The following is a 13,047-nucleotide window of genomic DNA, read 5'->3' on the forward strand; positions in this document are numbered from 1 at the left end:
AGACAAATATGTAATGGAATTGACAATTAAACCCCAATGGCTTAACTAATCCGGTATAAATTTGGTACATCACTTCGATTCCTTCTTTGTCGTACATTTACATTGTTCTGAATTCCATTAAGTCCATTGGGTCAGAATTGTTCGTGCCGTTTTTTTACAGCTGAAAAAATAGTTTTGCAACTAATTTTCTTTTTGGTCAAAACTTGATTTGTATGTCCCTAGCTCAGAATGCAACGCCGTTGTTAATAATTGTGGTGTGGCTCTGTTCCAGCCTTTAAGTGTCAAAATTGTGTTTTGTCATTGCGGCTACTTGCAAAAATTTGTTTGGTTGCAAAGTTAATAAATACCGAAATAATTTATAAAAAATGCAATTGGAACAATTCAGAGAAATACCAAAATCTGGTTTCAACTTCGAGAACTGCAAAAGGTATAAACATATTAGCAAACTTTATTAACCAGTATTACAAAAATAATACATTCCTTACAGAAATGCTGAGCTCATCAAAGGTGGATTTCAGCCCCCAAAAACTGTGAAAACTGGCACAACTATTGTGGGCATAATCTTCAAAGATGGTGTAATACTGGGAGCAGATACTCGTGCCACCGAGGGTCCAATTGTTTCCGACAAGAATTGTTCCAAGATTCATTACTTGGCTAAAAACATGTAGTAAGTATTGGAAGCGTTCTTCCTCTTGTTCACATGTTTAATGATTAACTTTTTTCTAGCTGTTGTGGTGCTGGTACAGCTGCTGATACTGAGATGACAACAGATATGATTGCTTCGCAGCTAGAATTGCACCGTCTCAATACCGGCAGACAAGTGCCAGTGGTAGCGGCTAATACCCTCTTAAAACAAATGTTATTCCGCTACCAAGGACACATTAGTGCTGCTTTGGTTTTAGGTGGTGTTGATAAAACAGGACCCTATATTTACTCCATTCACCCACATGGATCCACTGATAAGCTGCCATATGCTACTATGGGTTCGGGTAGTTTAGCTGCCATGTCTGTCTTCGAAGCCCGTTGGAAACCCGATATGAGCGAAGAAGAAGGCAAAAAACTAGTACGCGATGCCATTGCTGCTGGTGTATTCAATGATTTGGGTTCTGGATCTAACATTGATTTATGTGTAATTCGCAAAGATTCTACTGATTATTTGCGTAATTATGAGTTGGCCAATAAGAAAGGAGAGAGACAGGTTTGTGACAGTTTTCTTCATGTGAAAAATATAACAATTTAAAATAACGAATATTTAATTTCAGCTCAATTATACATATAAACCAGGTACAACAGCTGTATTGGAGACTAAAATCAAACAATTTGAAATAACTGAAGAAGTTCATATGATACCCATGGAAACGGCATAATTTATGAATTCTGAATGATTTTAGTGTGGTAGAGATTTGTTTCAAAAACAATTTAAACTTTGTATTTTATAAAAAAAGAAAGGAATAATAAAAATTCGAGTGTGGTAAAAAAGCACATATAAAGATGGACATAATTTTAAACTATTAAATGATGGTAGTTTGTAGCTAAAGTTTTAAACAAGTTATGTTTTACTAACAAAGCGTGCCTATTTTTGTCCTGATCAGACAATTTAAGTTAAAGTAATTCTATGTATATAAAGCGGTGTACACACTATCACTTTTGTGTGGCAGCTTTTTTATGGACTACTACTGACAGTCCAACAACCATGAATAACTTTGTGGTGGCCTGATGAATACGAACATAATCAAAACTTGTGAAAGTGTCATTCAAAAGTGATATAACCTCATGGAATCAAGGCTAACAATAGGTGTGCTTTGTAACTTATAGGTATGCGGACAAATTCAAGATGAGGAGAACAAGAAGTAAACACAACATCCAGAGTAAGATTTAAAACAACAGTAGAACTGTGACAAAAAGTTGGCATGACAATTAGAATATATAAATAAATGTACTTCTCAACAAATTCGGCAATAAATCGAATATTGTCTGTTTACCCAAAAATTCAGTAAAAGAAAATAAATTGAGATGACAGTTCAACAACAAAAAACTTACTTAAGTTTAATGAAAGAATTTTATGCAGTAAAATTTTGTCAAACTCAAAAATTATGTGCAAAATATCCAAACATTTTAATTTCCAAAGTGAAATTTTAAGCTGTATTGTATAAAAAATTTAGAAAATGGATCTGCATATTATTTGCTGAGTCTCACTAAATGTTTTCTGTTAATTTTTCTCAATATTATTGCAAAAGAGAATAAAAACGGCTTACTCTCTCAAATATAACTTACTGAGTAAATGTTACTGGAAATGCAACCAGACCAGAAATTTAATATCGTATCGTAATTAATTCTCGTACAAATAATAACTCGATGTCGATCAATGGATTCTGACCCCGGATAGTTTTCATTAAAACTAGTAAATAAAATACAAAGCTTTATATATCTGAAGGAAATATCACTTTATTAAATACATATATAAAGTAAAGTAAAATTACTTAAATGTATATTTCGAATTAAAAATAATCTTTGATGAAAATTAAACATTAAGAAATGAGTATCAATACATAAAATTTGGCAAATCTTTTAAAATGGAAAATGCTGTTCGCATGCACTTTTCTATTTTGTATTTGTTCATAAAAACATGACACTTTGTGTCAACTGCAGCGAATCAAACTGATTTTAGAATATTCGAAAAGGGTTAAATGTTCAAATATTATCATAAACTCTACATAACTAGAAAATAAAATACAAACTAAAATACTTGTCATAAAAAAATGTCTCGGAATGCTTCATTATGAAACCCCTCTAATTATCAATCACCAAAAAATATGAGTATATGAGTAACAATTGTGCACATGTGTCGTAATTATAAATAAAGCGTTAATTATGGTGTTTGTTTTTTAATCGGCGTGTGAATATATGGAATAAATGTACTACTTTGATAATTGTCAATAAATTTGTTTCTAATTTGTAAAGATTATGAATCATAAGATCAATAATATGTTGCATATATGTATTTTTGTCCAGTCGACTCCAATTTGTATGTAACTATTTTTGATGAGCACCATGTGCCCACATACACCCATTCTCGGACTTGTTAAAATCAGTTAGCCAGATCGACCAGTTCATTATTTTTTTTCAATAATAACAATAATATCATGAAATATTGTTATATGTTTGTGTTGCACGGGGTCGACTTTACGAATATTTTTAAGTATACGACAAATAATATAGCCTTTGAATTTCAATAAATACCTTGAAATTAACATTTTTTAATCTATTTTCAAAAACGACGATTAATAACTATCGTTTATCTAACTATAACACCTTTGATAGCTTTGTGTGTCGTATATAGTGAATTCGATATTGTTAGCTTTAAAAGAATCTATTTTTAACTTGTTGAGATCACGTGGAATGACTAAGTTGTTTATAATTTAAAATATTGTTGCCTTTCGAGGATTCGACGAAATCATTCATTGTAACACAACCTTTAAAACTAGTTTAAAAATCACTATATACTTGTCCAATATTCTCTTCTTTTAGTTTTCGGTCTCTAGAGATTATACATGGGATTACTGGTAGCATCAAATAATTGTTTTCCAGTTGACTCAATCATCGATCGCAATGCAATGCTTCGTTGCTTGGACACGGCTTTGCGTAGTATCACCTCAAAAACATTATTTTCGTCTACATTATCCATTGGCATGTGATCCCGTTTAAGTACGTTGTCGTTTATCTCTTCAAATATGAGACCGCCATTGTTGGTATCAATGGAGGTAATACATTCCGTAGTAAACTCTTTGTTCCATAATTCAACATTGCGACTTGGTATCACTTCACTGGGGAAACATTGTAGCAATTCCTCAAAATTACAATCAGCAACTAAATTGTTAAGAATTTCTGCATGGAAAGATATATTTTGTAATGATTAAAACAAATTGCGAGTAAGTAAATAATTTACCTGTTACATATGTTTTCCAATTTGGTAAGAAATTCTTTTTAGCTAGAATTTTCTTGAATAGAGATTCCCATTGTTTTGGCGTGAAATTGTTAGACTAAGAAACAGAAAGTGAACTTTTGTAATAGTAACAAAAAATGGTATTAGCAAATAAATATACCTTTCCATATTGCCATAAATATTCGGGGCAGAAATGTAACATATAGTTGATGGCTAAATGTTTGGGCAATATTATTACCAAAAAACTGTCAATACCCATAAGATTGGGTGTTTTTTGTACGAATGCAATAAATTCTTCGATGACATCCTGTTCGATTTTTGGCGAAGCCAGCAAAGACTGTAAATCACAAAAAAAAAACACATTGGTTGCAATAACTTTAAAAATCAGTATTCATTTACTAATTTACCTGTATCTTTAACGTTAATGTCAACAGCTCATTGTGCCATCCCACAAAACGTACTTCGGTTTCACCTTCATCTATATTCGGATAGCTGAAATCTCCACGTCTAAATGGCGGCAAACGATTCAGATATTGTGGCCGCTCCAGAAGGCAAGGAATTGGCCGGACATATGATTTTATGTGACGATCAAATTCCTCTCCATTTAATTTATAATCCGGCAAGAGCGGTACACAAATAGACTTCGACTCAATGGCACCGTTTATTGCGGCTGCTTTGCCATGGTACAATACATTCGATTTATTTAAATGCTGCTGCTGCTGTTGAATTTTCATTTCTTGTAAATGACGTGCCATAAATGCAATACACTCCATGCGCAGACTTATAAACTCCTCATTTATGGACTGTTGTTCCAAATCGGCCGACTGTAGGTCAGTTATCAAGTCACTGAGCGCTTTTAAACGCCCCATATACATGCGAAATAATATTTTAAGACCTTTGCTGTTCATTTCGGCATCATTGTACTGGTCTTCGGTGTTGAGAAGCGAGGCATTTGAATTACGTTTAAACGGCGATTGTTGCTCCTGCAATTGGTCATACACAATACGATTACATTGTCCCGATATACGTCTATCGTCTAAGGAGGAGCTGGCAGCCGAATTACTTTCTCCAATCGAATTAGCCAATGATTCACTGTCACGATCACTGTTGGGCTTTGAAAAGCCATCGTCATACTCGTCATCCGTTTGCGGAGGTGTATTATTACTTGGGCCATCTTGTGTGGTATTCAATGGATTAACATCAAACATATCATAGTAATAGACCTAATGCAAATAACAAATACATTACAACAGCCATTGAACTGCACCAATTTCACCCTATTTACCTGTAATATATTGACAAACACTTTTTGCGAGGTTTGGTATCCCTTCTGTCCAATATGCGAGGCAATGTAATTCAAGAACAACGTCAGAATCACATCCAATGTTATGCTGTGCTCCACACACAAGGCATGAATAAATACATCACTTATCGCTTCAATTAGTTCGGCTTTTTCAGTAGCCAAAAGAATTGTTTCGGTGAAATCAGAGAACAGGATCACTTCATTTGTCTGTTGTCCATTACTGGAATTTTGTGAGGTCTTTTGTTTTGCGTGTTTCAGGTTCGTCTGCGGCTGCTGCTGATAGCGCTTTGGAGAATTATAATTGTAATCACTAGCTTTGTTGCGTTTGTGTTTTTGGTACAATGTGGTGGTGTCATCGAACAGTGCATTTTTATATTTCATTAGAGCTACAGCTAAATCATGTCGATTTGTACGTGAAATAACCTCTTGTGACAGGATATAATTAGACATGCGTGCTGCGGTTACAGCAAACAATAAATTGTCTTCAGCGCTCCTGTATTAGATAATAAAGATATGCCATAAAAATATTGTTTTTCTTCCGAAGACATGCTATACTTACAAATGATCTAAAAACTTCAAATAATTTATAATTTCACCACTAATGGAATCAGCCACAACAGGAGAACTTAACATAATTTGCGCTATATCGTTTGGTGAATATTTTATAAAGAGATTTAGAAATTCCAAGGATAGGGGGACATGACTAAAGCCCTGCTTTACAACACGGCTGGGTGTAAAGAATGGTTTCACCAGTTGATTTAGAAATGAGGCATTCAAACGACTGGTACCCAAACTCAACAAAAACAATTTCACTGTGTATATAAGTCCCGCCAATTGCTGGGGTTCAATTGTCGACGATGAGTCATCGCCAGGGGTAACTGGTGATATCATTACCTCACCATTCTCCTCGTCCATATAGAGGAAATTATTTATATAGTTGCCATAGATTTCAGATAGGGTCAGGTTGCACATTTTATAAAATCCCGATGCTTGCATGTAAATTTCTTTTTTCTTGGATCTAATGGAAAAATCAGCCAGCTTACGGCAATTCTCCATGAACTTGCCACGCAGCAGAGCTTCTCTTTCTTCGCTCAACCTATCGAACTGCAACGAGATACTCATTCGCAGCATAGCATGGGCCTCTTCCATAAGATCATAAAAGTTGGAGCTACTAGCAGAACGATATGTTTCCGCGATAACCTCCAGGTCCAGAACAACTTGTTCCACAGCAGGCACTTCCAAATTATACAAAGTCCATTCATTTGTTACCGAGCTCTGATTAGTGTAACTATTTCGCAAAAGGCTATGTTTGGCCTTTGCCTCGGCAATAATACGAGCAGCTATATTTTTCTTTCCTTCGCCAGTACTCCTACGCTTTGCTGCAGTTTCGCTTGCATTCGATGCCAAGGCCCCATTGCTGATTAACACCACATTATTGCGATTGACACAGACATATTGAACGTGCATGAACGACGATAAACCGATGACAGCAATTGGGGCATTTACATCGGGACTAGACTCCTCCGGGAACAGTTCAGCTAGAGAGGGATACTCAAAGCGGTTGTTAAACAACTTGTGGCCAATTCGAGATGTGTGTGTCTCCACTGATTCCGTAGTAATGGCATAGATGACATAATCGTTAATGTGAACTTGTAGTACAGGTGCTGTGAATGAGTATGTGGCTATGGGTTTCTCATTTTCATTGTACCACTTGCCCTGAGCACAAAACTGATACAGATAACCATCGACACTACTGGCCACCAGCAATGCAAAACCAATGCAGCTTTGATGACGCGGGGACTTCAGTGTTCGCCGATTAATATGTTTAGATGTTGATATGGCACCCGGAACCTGTTGATTACCCATATCATATTCGGGATCATCGATTTCATCTGATTCGTTATCGGAACGTTGATATATGGCCTTTAAATCCATGCAGCGCAATATATCTACTACTCGTCCACCGCCTGGCTCAGATGTCTTCATGCAAATTTGCAACAACTTACGAATATCATATTGTACAGCACTTTCTTCACTGTAGGCCGAAACAATTTTGCCGTTACTCGAAATGCGCTGTAATTGAATTGAATTAAAACGCTAAGGTATTAGTTTAGAGATTCAAATCGAGCTATACAATTACCTGGACATTCATTGCCTTGGCTTCATTGACAAGTTTGATTTTTATTTCATTGGCCTTGGTGGGACCTATAATTATTTCCTGGGTATCACACGGTATGTTTGTTTTGATACTGTTGCCATCCGCATCACTTTGTTCCCACTGTGACCGTATATCAACCTCAAATTCCCTTCCACAAGCCGAATTCACTATTCGCGCCACATTAAAGTCTATCGGAGTTCGACCCGGATAACCATTTAATGGTCGACCGCTTGCCGTAGTTTCCAATGAATCTGTTTCGAAACTATTGTGACTATGTGATGAAGGACCAGCACTAGTCTTACTGTTCAGACTGGACTCAGAATTTAATGCAATCTCCTCGCCATCGATTTCTACATTATTTTCCATAGCATCGTAATCTTCACCGTATAACATAGCACCACCCTCTCCAGTTGTACATGCATTACTTGCTAGCACATCGATAACCCGAAATGCCACACAATAACGACTATTCATGCAGGCTATTACATTTTCGGCCAAACTCAATTTAAGTGGTACAAAATTGAGATTGACGAAAAATTTAAAAGGCAAAAAGTCGATATACTTGAAGCGAGGTTGTGTACTTTCGTGTACACATTGAGTGTATTCATAGAGATAAATACGATCCTTGCTACTAACGATTATATTTCCAGATGTCTAAAAGAGCAAAAAAAAAGACATTTTTGTTCACAAATTAAATCAACATCGAAGTTGAGCAAACTTGAAAAATCATAAATCTTATCTTTAACATAAACATCACTGAAACAAAAATATATAAATGGAAATTATAAAATACGATGTTGGTATAAAAGGAAATTGAAAAGTAAAAACACTGCTGATGGTACTAAATATTTTTGTAAACATAAAAATCTATTAAAAGGGCCAACATCAATCTGCCAAATCTAATTAATAACTCTATGTCCCTTTAGAAATCATTTTCTTTACTGATGCAGAAACGTTACGACATTCAATTCCTTACCTGACAACATTGAATTAAATCAGGTGGGCTGCGCAGAGGCAGCTCGATAACATCAATACTCTTAACGAGTGGAGCCTTTGGTGTGGTCATCGAAGCAATCCGTATTGTTATGGGCAAATCAATTAATTTGGATTCCGGAAATTTCCAAAAATTGGCATATATCCGAACAAACATTTTTGTATCATCTTCGGTGAAGACGGTGGCATTGTTACTGCTGCTAGTGCAGCTAATGCTCGATGCAGTTGCATGTACTGGACTGCCCACAGTTTCCTTCTCCAAAGTCAGCAAATATTTTCCTACAACGATCGATAGTAATTTTCAAAATATATTTACAAAAAAATTCCGTGTGTTTAATACCAACCCGATTCGCAATATATTAAATTGACAACTTCTCCAACCGTGGCCAATGTATATTTGTTGGGAGATTTTTCATCATTGTTTACAGCAGCTGTTGTTGGTGGGCTATTGGATGTGGCACCAGAGGTTTGTATTGCATCGACAGCTCCATTGAATGTCGGACAATCTGCTGTCGTAGCTGCATCTTTACTTTCTGCAGCTGGACGTTGTCTATCAACAATATCATAAATTTCTATAAATTGCTCTGCACTGCTGATGGCAATACGATTAGAATCGATTAGTGTCGCCGACAATATTTCTCCATTCAAAGCAAAAGTGTTTTGTTTGGCAAAATTATAAGCCTGGAGTATTTTAACCATTTTGCCAACACCAAATACTGCAAAAATAATTACACAAAATTCGTTGTAGAATGATTAAACTTCTTCTATCGGTAGTATACGGATTAATTTAAAGCAACGCCCAATTTAATAAATACTATGGGGGTTAACGTCATACTTTCACGCTTTTAATTTAACGCTTACTGCTGCTTAACATGTATCCACGATGACCATCATAATGAGACTAAAATAGTCGCACACAAAATTTAGCTTGTCCCCAAACATGTCTGGCTGATTTAACACTTGTGCGCTGAGAGTTCGTTGAATATTTCAAAGTTAACAGAACAACACCGAAAGTAGAATTTTTGAAAAGAATGAAGTAAACTTGGAAGCGAGCAAATATGACTTACAATTAAATATTTGGTATAAAATTACGTCGTCATCGCTGTCTACACACATATACAGCTAGTGCATACGTGTGTATGTATGTGCACTCTAAATGTTCTAATGATTTTGTAGTAAACTCTTTAATGATGGGTTACTTTTGGTGTTGTTTTGTCATCATAGTCTATTTGCGAAAATACTGAAGTAAAAAAATATATATGTGTATTACAGAAGGAAGGACAATTTACAACACAAACAATATCATCAAAATTAATTACAGTTTATGGTACGTGTTACAATTTGAATATTATTGATTTTTAAATTATGAAGTTAAGTATATGATACAATATATGGATAAGGAGATACATTGACAAATTTTGAATATTGTCACCAATACTTAATAAATTTATACATCTCCATCAGATTAGCCATTTAAGCTACAAATGTTGTCGATAAGCACAAAATTGTAATATCTTGAACTAGATGACTATTTTATACCTATTTGAAATAATAATATAATCCTAGTATATTTATGAACAAAATATGTATGAAGAATTGATAGAAGAAAATTTGCAGAACAAATTAGAATCAAAGGAATTACATTGGAAAGGAAAATTGTTATTTATAATTTATGAATACAATATACGAATACAAAATAATTCTTAAAATAAGGAAACATTAATATATTTATATATTGATTATAAACAATTTTCCGTCTCGCTCCTGCGTATAGAAAATCCAAATAAAGTCGACTCATATACTACTAAATCATAATTTCAAAACTTTCTAATTCAAATTTTTGTTTTTAGACGAAAAAAGGCAATTTAAAACTAATGAAAACCTCTTATGCCATAGACAGACGACAGCCTTAATTTGCATTAAAAATGTCTTAATTTGAATTAATATATACCCCTGCAGAGAGATTGCTTCAAAACAATTGTTTGTCTGTGTGTAAGGTGAACATTTTTTTACATGTGTTTCGATATTTTTCGGGATTACATCTTTAGGAAATAGATACATGACATAAAGGAGGAATAGCAACTATAATCTTAGCAAAACAGCTCCCAATTTTGAAAAGTTTTGAAATTTGCCTTCGTTTCTTATTTTTATTTTCATAAATATAAATAAATTTGACAAGAAACAATTAATTTTCGACAGCATTGCCATATTGAAATTGCCTAATTCAGTATAAATTCAGTTTGATTTTGTGCATTAACAACACACAAAGATAAGGATAATGTACAAGTTAATTTGAATTAAGGCTGTTAATGCAAATTAAGGCTGTCGTCTGTCTAGGCTATTAGTCTTAATGGCAGAGATTGTGTTCTTGCACAGGCTGGATTTGATTGGAACAAATTTCAAATGGTAGGGACTTTGAGGACTTTAGTATTTTATTATGTAGCTCTTATAGGGAATTTAGTTTGATAATAAGTTTGTGTTAAGCTATCTACTCACTACATATTTTGTATATGTGACACATAATACGTGATAAATGTGAAAAGTGTTTTGATTTTGAAAACGAAATCACGTGAATCGGAAGAATGTATTTAATGCAATTTTTAGAAGTGTAAAAGGAAAAACTTATACTAAACTAGATTTTTAAGATTATGACGAAAAAAGTATTAAATTTTTTAGGTCTTAACAAAACAATGGAAACGTTTAAACTTCACTACGAAAAATGTATAAAGTAAATTTACTTTATGAAGCAAAAAGATTTTTATTATTATCATTTAAATTACTCCATCGACTATTTTTTCTATTAGAAATATTTGTGATAAATACTCAATGAATAAATCAGTTTTATCAACGATTATCAACAAGTTTTGCAATACGGGCGCTGTTAAGTTAAGGTGACTGACTGTCATCTATAAAATTTATGTCCTCTATCTGTCATCTATTTCTATAATCTGTCATCTATATTTTTAAAAACTTGATCGATATTTATTTTTGTAAATTAAACAAATTAATAAATAAATTTTATGAAATTTCGGTTAAATATTTAGAAAAGGGGTCCGAATCTTAGCAGGAAAACCCATATAACTGCCCATATTTTCGGTATTTTTAGGAATTTATGCCACATTTTTCAACAGAATTATCTGTTATTTTGTATTTTGAGCTCTAATTGGTTAACAAATTTTCCTAAAAAATAATAATTAAATTTTGGGTTTTCTAGGCTCCTGCACACGTTTTGCAACCGAATTTGGCTGTTATTTGATTTTTTCGGTTCTATGTTTCTAGGTGTCCCAATAAAAAGAAACCTTTTATTTTTTTAATTTTACGAATATTTGCCTTCAAAAGTGTCTGAATTTTCTATTTTTTTGTGGCCTATAGGTTACAAAATATCCTTGGAAAACATAGTCGACATAGGTCTACTTCTTTCCTATGATCCTATATAAAGATCCCGAGATTATTTTCCAGGTCGTACTTAACGATTTTTTAACGCAATTTATATATTTATAAGTAAATGCAATTGTAATTTTTGTCAATTGTCGGCATGTCATGTACAAATATTCGGCATATCGCATTTTATTTAAATAAATAGTATATATTTAATTGATCCTTCTGTTATTTAAATTAAGAAAATAATATATATTATCCGATGTTTCAATCAGTCTTCAATTATGTAAAACAATCAAAACTGATTTTTTTTTTTTATAAATTAATCAGTATTTATGTACTTATTTAATTTTTTTTCCAATTTTGAGACATATGCCGACTATAAAATTAAAATTTTTGTTCCTAAGGAGGGCATCGATAAAAATACCATAAGTGCAAACATTTTTAATTAATTTTAAATTATGTTCTCCTGTATGTTCTTTACAATTACGAACAAGTCCTTGTGAAAAAAAAAAAAAAATTTTAATATAGTTATAGTTTAAATTGGCAGGCCCCCATTTTTGTTTAAAGAACATGAATTATGACTAGTGTTGAAGAGATCTCATTGACCAAATTTTGACTGAATAAATGTACTTAGCTCGATGAAATTTTACACATACGTCTTTCAATGCTCAATTTTGTATGTTGTGTAAAATTTTGTTTCAATCTGACAAACATGAGGAAGTTGGTGCAAGTATATATGGAAGCTATATCTAATGCTGAACCGAACATAGTGATTCTATGCAAATTTTCAAAAGTTAACATTGGTCGTTTCTGTTACAAACATATGCAGAAAGACATAATACCCTGTACCACAGTGTGGTGAATGTATAGATCCAACGCAAATCCTTTTAGAAATACTGTGACATACCCATATCCTGTTTAGAAACTCGGTTGACCTGTGTGCGTATATATATAAATAATTATTATTTGACACGAACAATGTTAACGTTCCCAATCAACGAAAGTAGAATAAACCAAAGGAAGCGTTAGAATGGTCATAAATATTTAAAGCTAAAAATAAAGCAAACATGCATATACATATATAATTTCATTTCCCAGTTGTGTTATTGTACATGTGTGTATGTCAGCCGGAAACGGAAAAATGCGGACAACAAATATTTATTTGCACATACGCACATAATCACAATAGAGAGTAGGTCATCAACATTTGTCGTGATGCAATATGGGCGCGCCGCCTACTGTCTTTGTGGCTTGATTGTTATCTGGCAC

General features: G+C 33.6%; 2 protein-coding genes across 2 annotated transcripts; one reads left to right on the forward strand and one right to left on the reverse strand.

The window, feature by feature from the left end:
- Positions 1-341: 341 nt before the first annotated feature.
- Positions 342-1,371, forward strand: LOC133327999 (proteasome subunit beta type-7). The gene is made up of 4 exons (XM_061536547.1): positions 342-427; positions 488-667; positions 727-1,198; positions 1,263-1,371. The coding sequence occupies exons 1-4, from the start codon at positions 366-368 to the stop codon at positions 1,365-1,367; spliced, it is 819 nt and encodes a 272-aa protein (XP_061392531.1). The 5' UTR covers positions 342-365; the 3' UTR covers positions 1,368-1,371.
- Positions 1,372-3,535: 2,164 nt separating this feature from the next.
- On the reverse strand, positions 3,536-9,096 carry LOC133328001 (uncharacterized). Its single transcript, XM_061536550.1, has 9 exons — positions 8,742-9,096; positions 8,381-8,676; positions 7,387-8,058; positions 5,806-7,319; positions 5,229-5,739; positions 4,351-5,166; positions 4,104-4,280; positions 3,947-4,040; positions 3,536-3,885 (listed from the first exon to the last, which is right to left on the reverse strand). The coding sequence occupies exons 1-9, from the start codon at positions 9,094-9,096 to the stop codon at positions 3,539-3,541; spliced, it is 4,782 nt and encodes a 1,593-aa protein (XP_061392534.1). The 3' UTR covers positions 3,536-3,538.
- Positions 9,097-13,047: the final 3,951 nt, after the last annotated feature.

This window comes from Musca vetustissima, unplaced genomic scaffold (assembly GCF_032173495.1).
Source record: "Musca vetustissima isolate MV318-11 ecotype Yass unplaced genomic scaffold, APGP_CSIRO_Mvet_v1 utg24870, whole genome shotgun sequence".
Classification (NCBI taxonomy): domain Eukaryota; kingdom Metazoa; phylum Arthropoda; class Insecta; order Diptera; family Muscidae; genus Musca; species Musca vetustissima.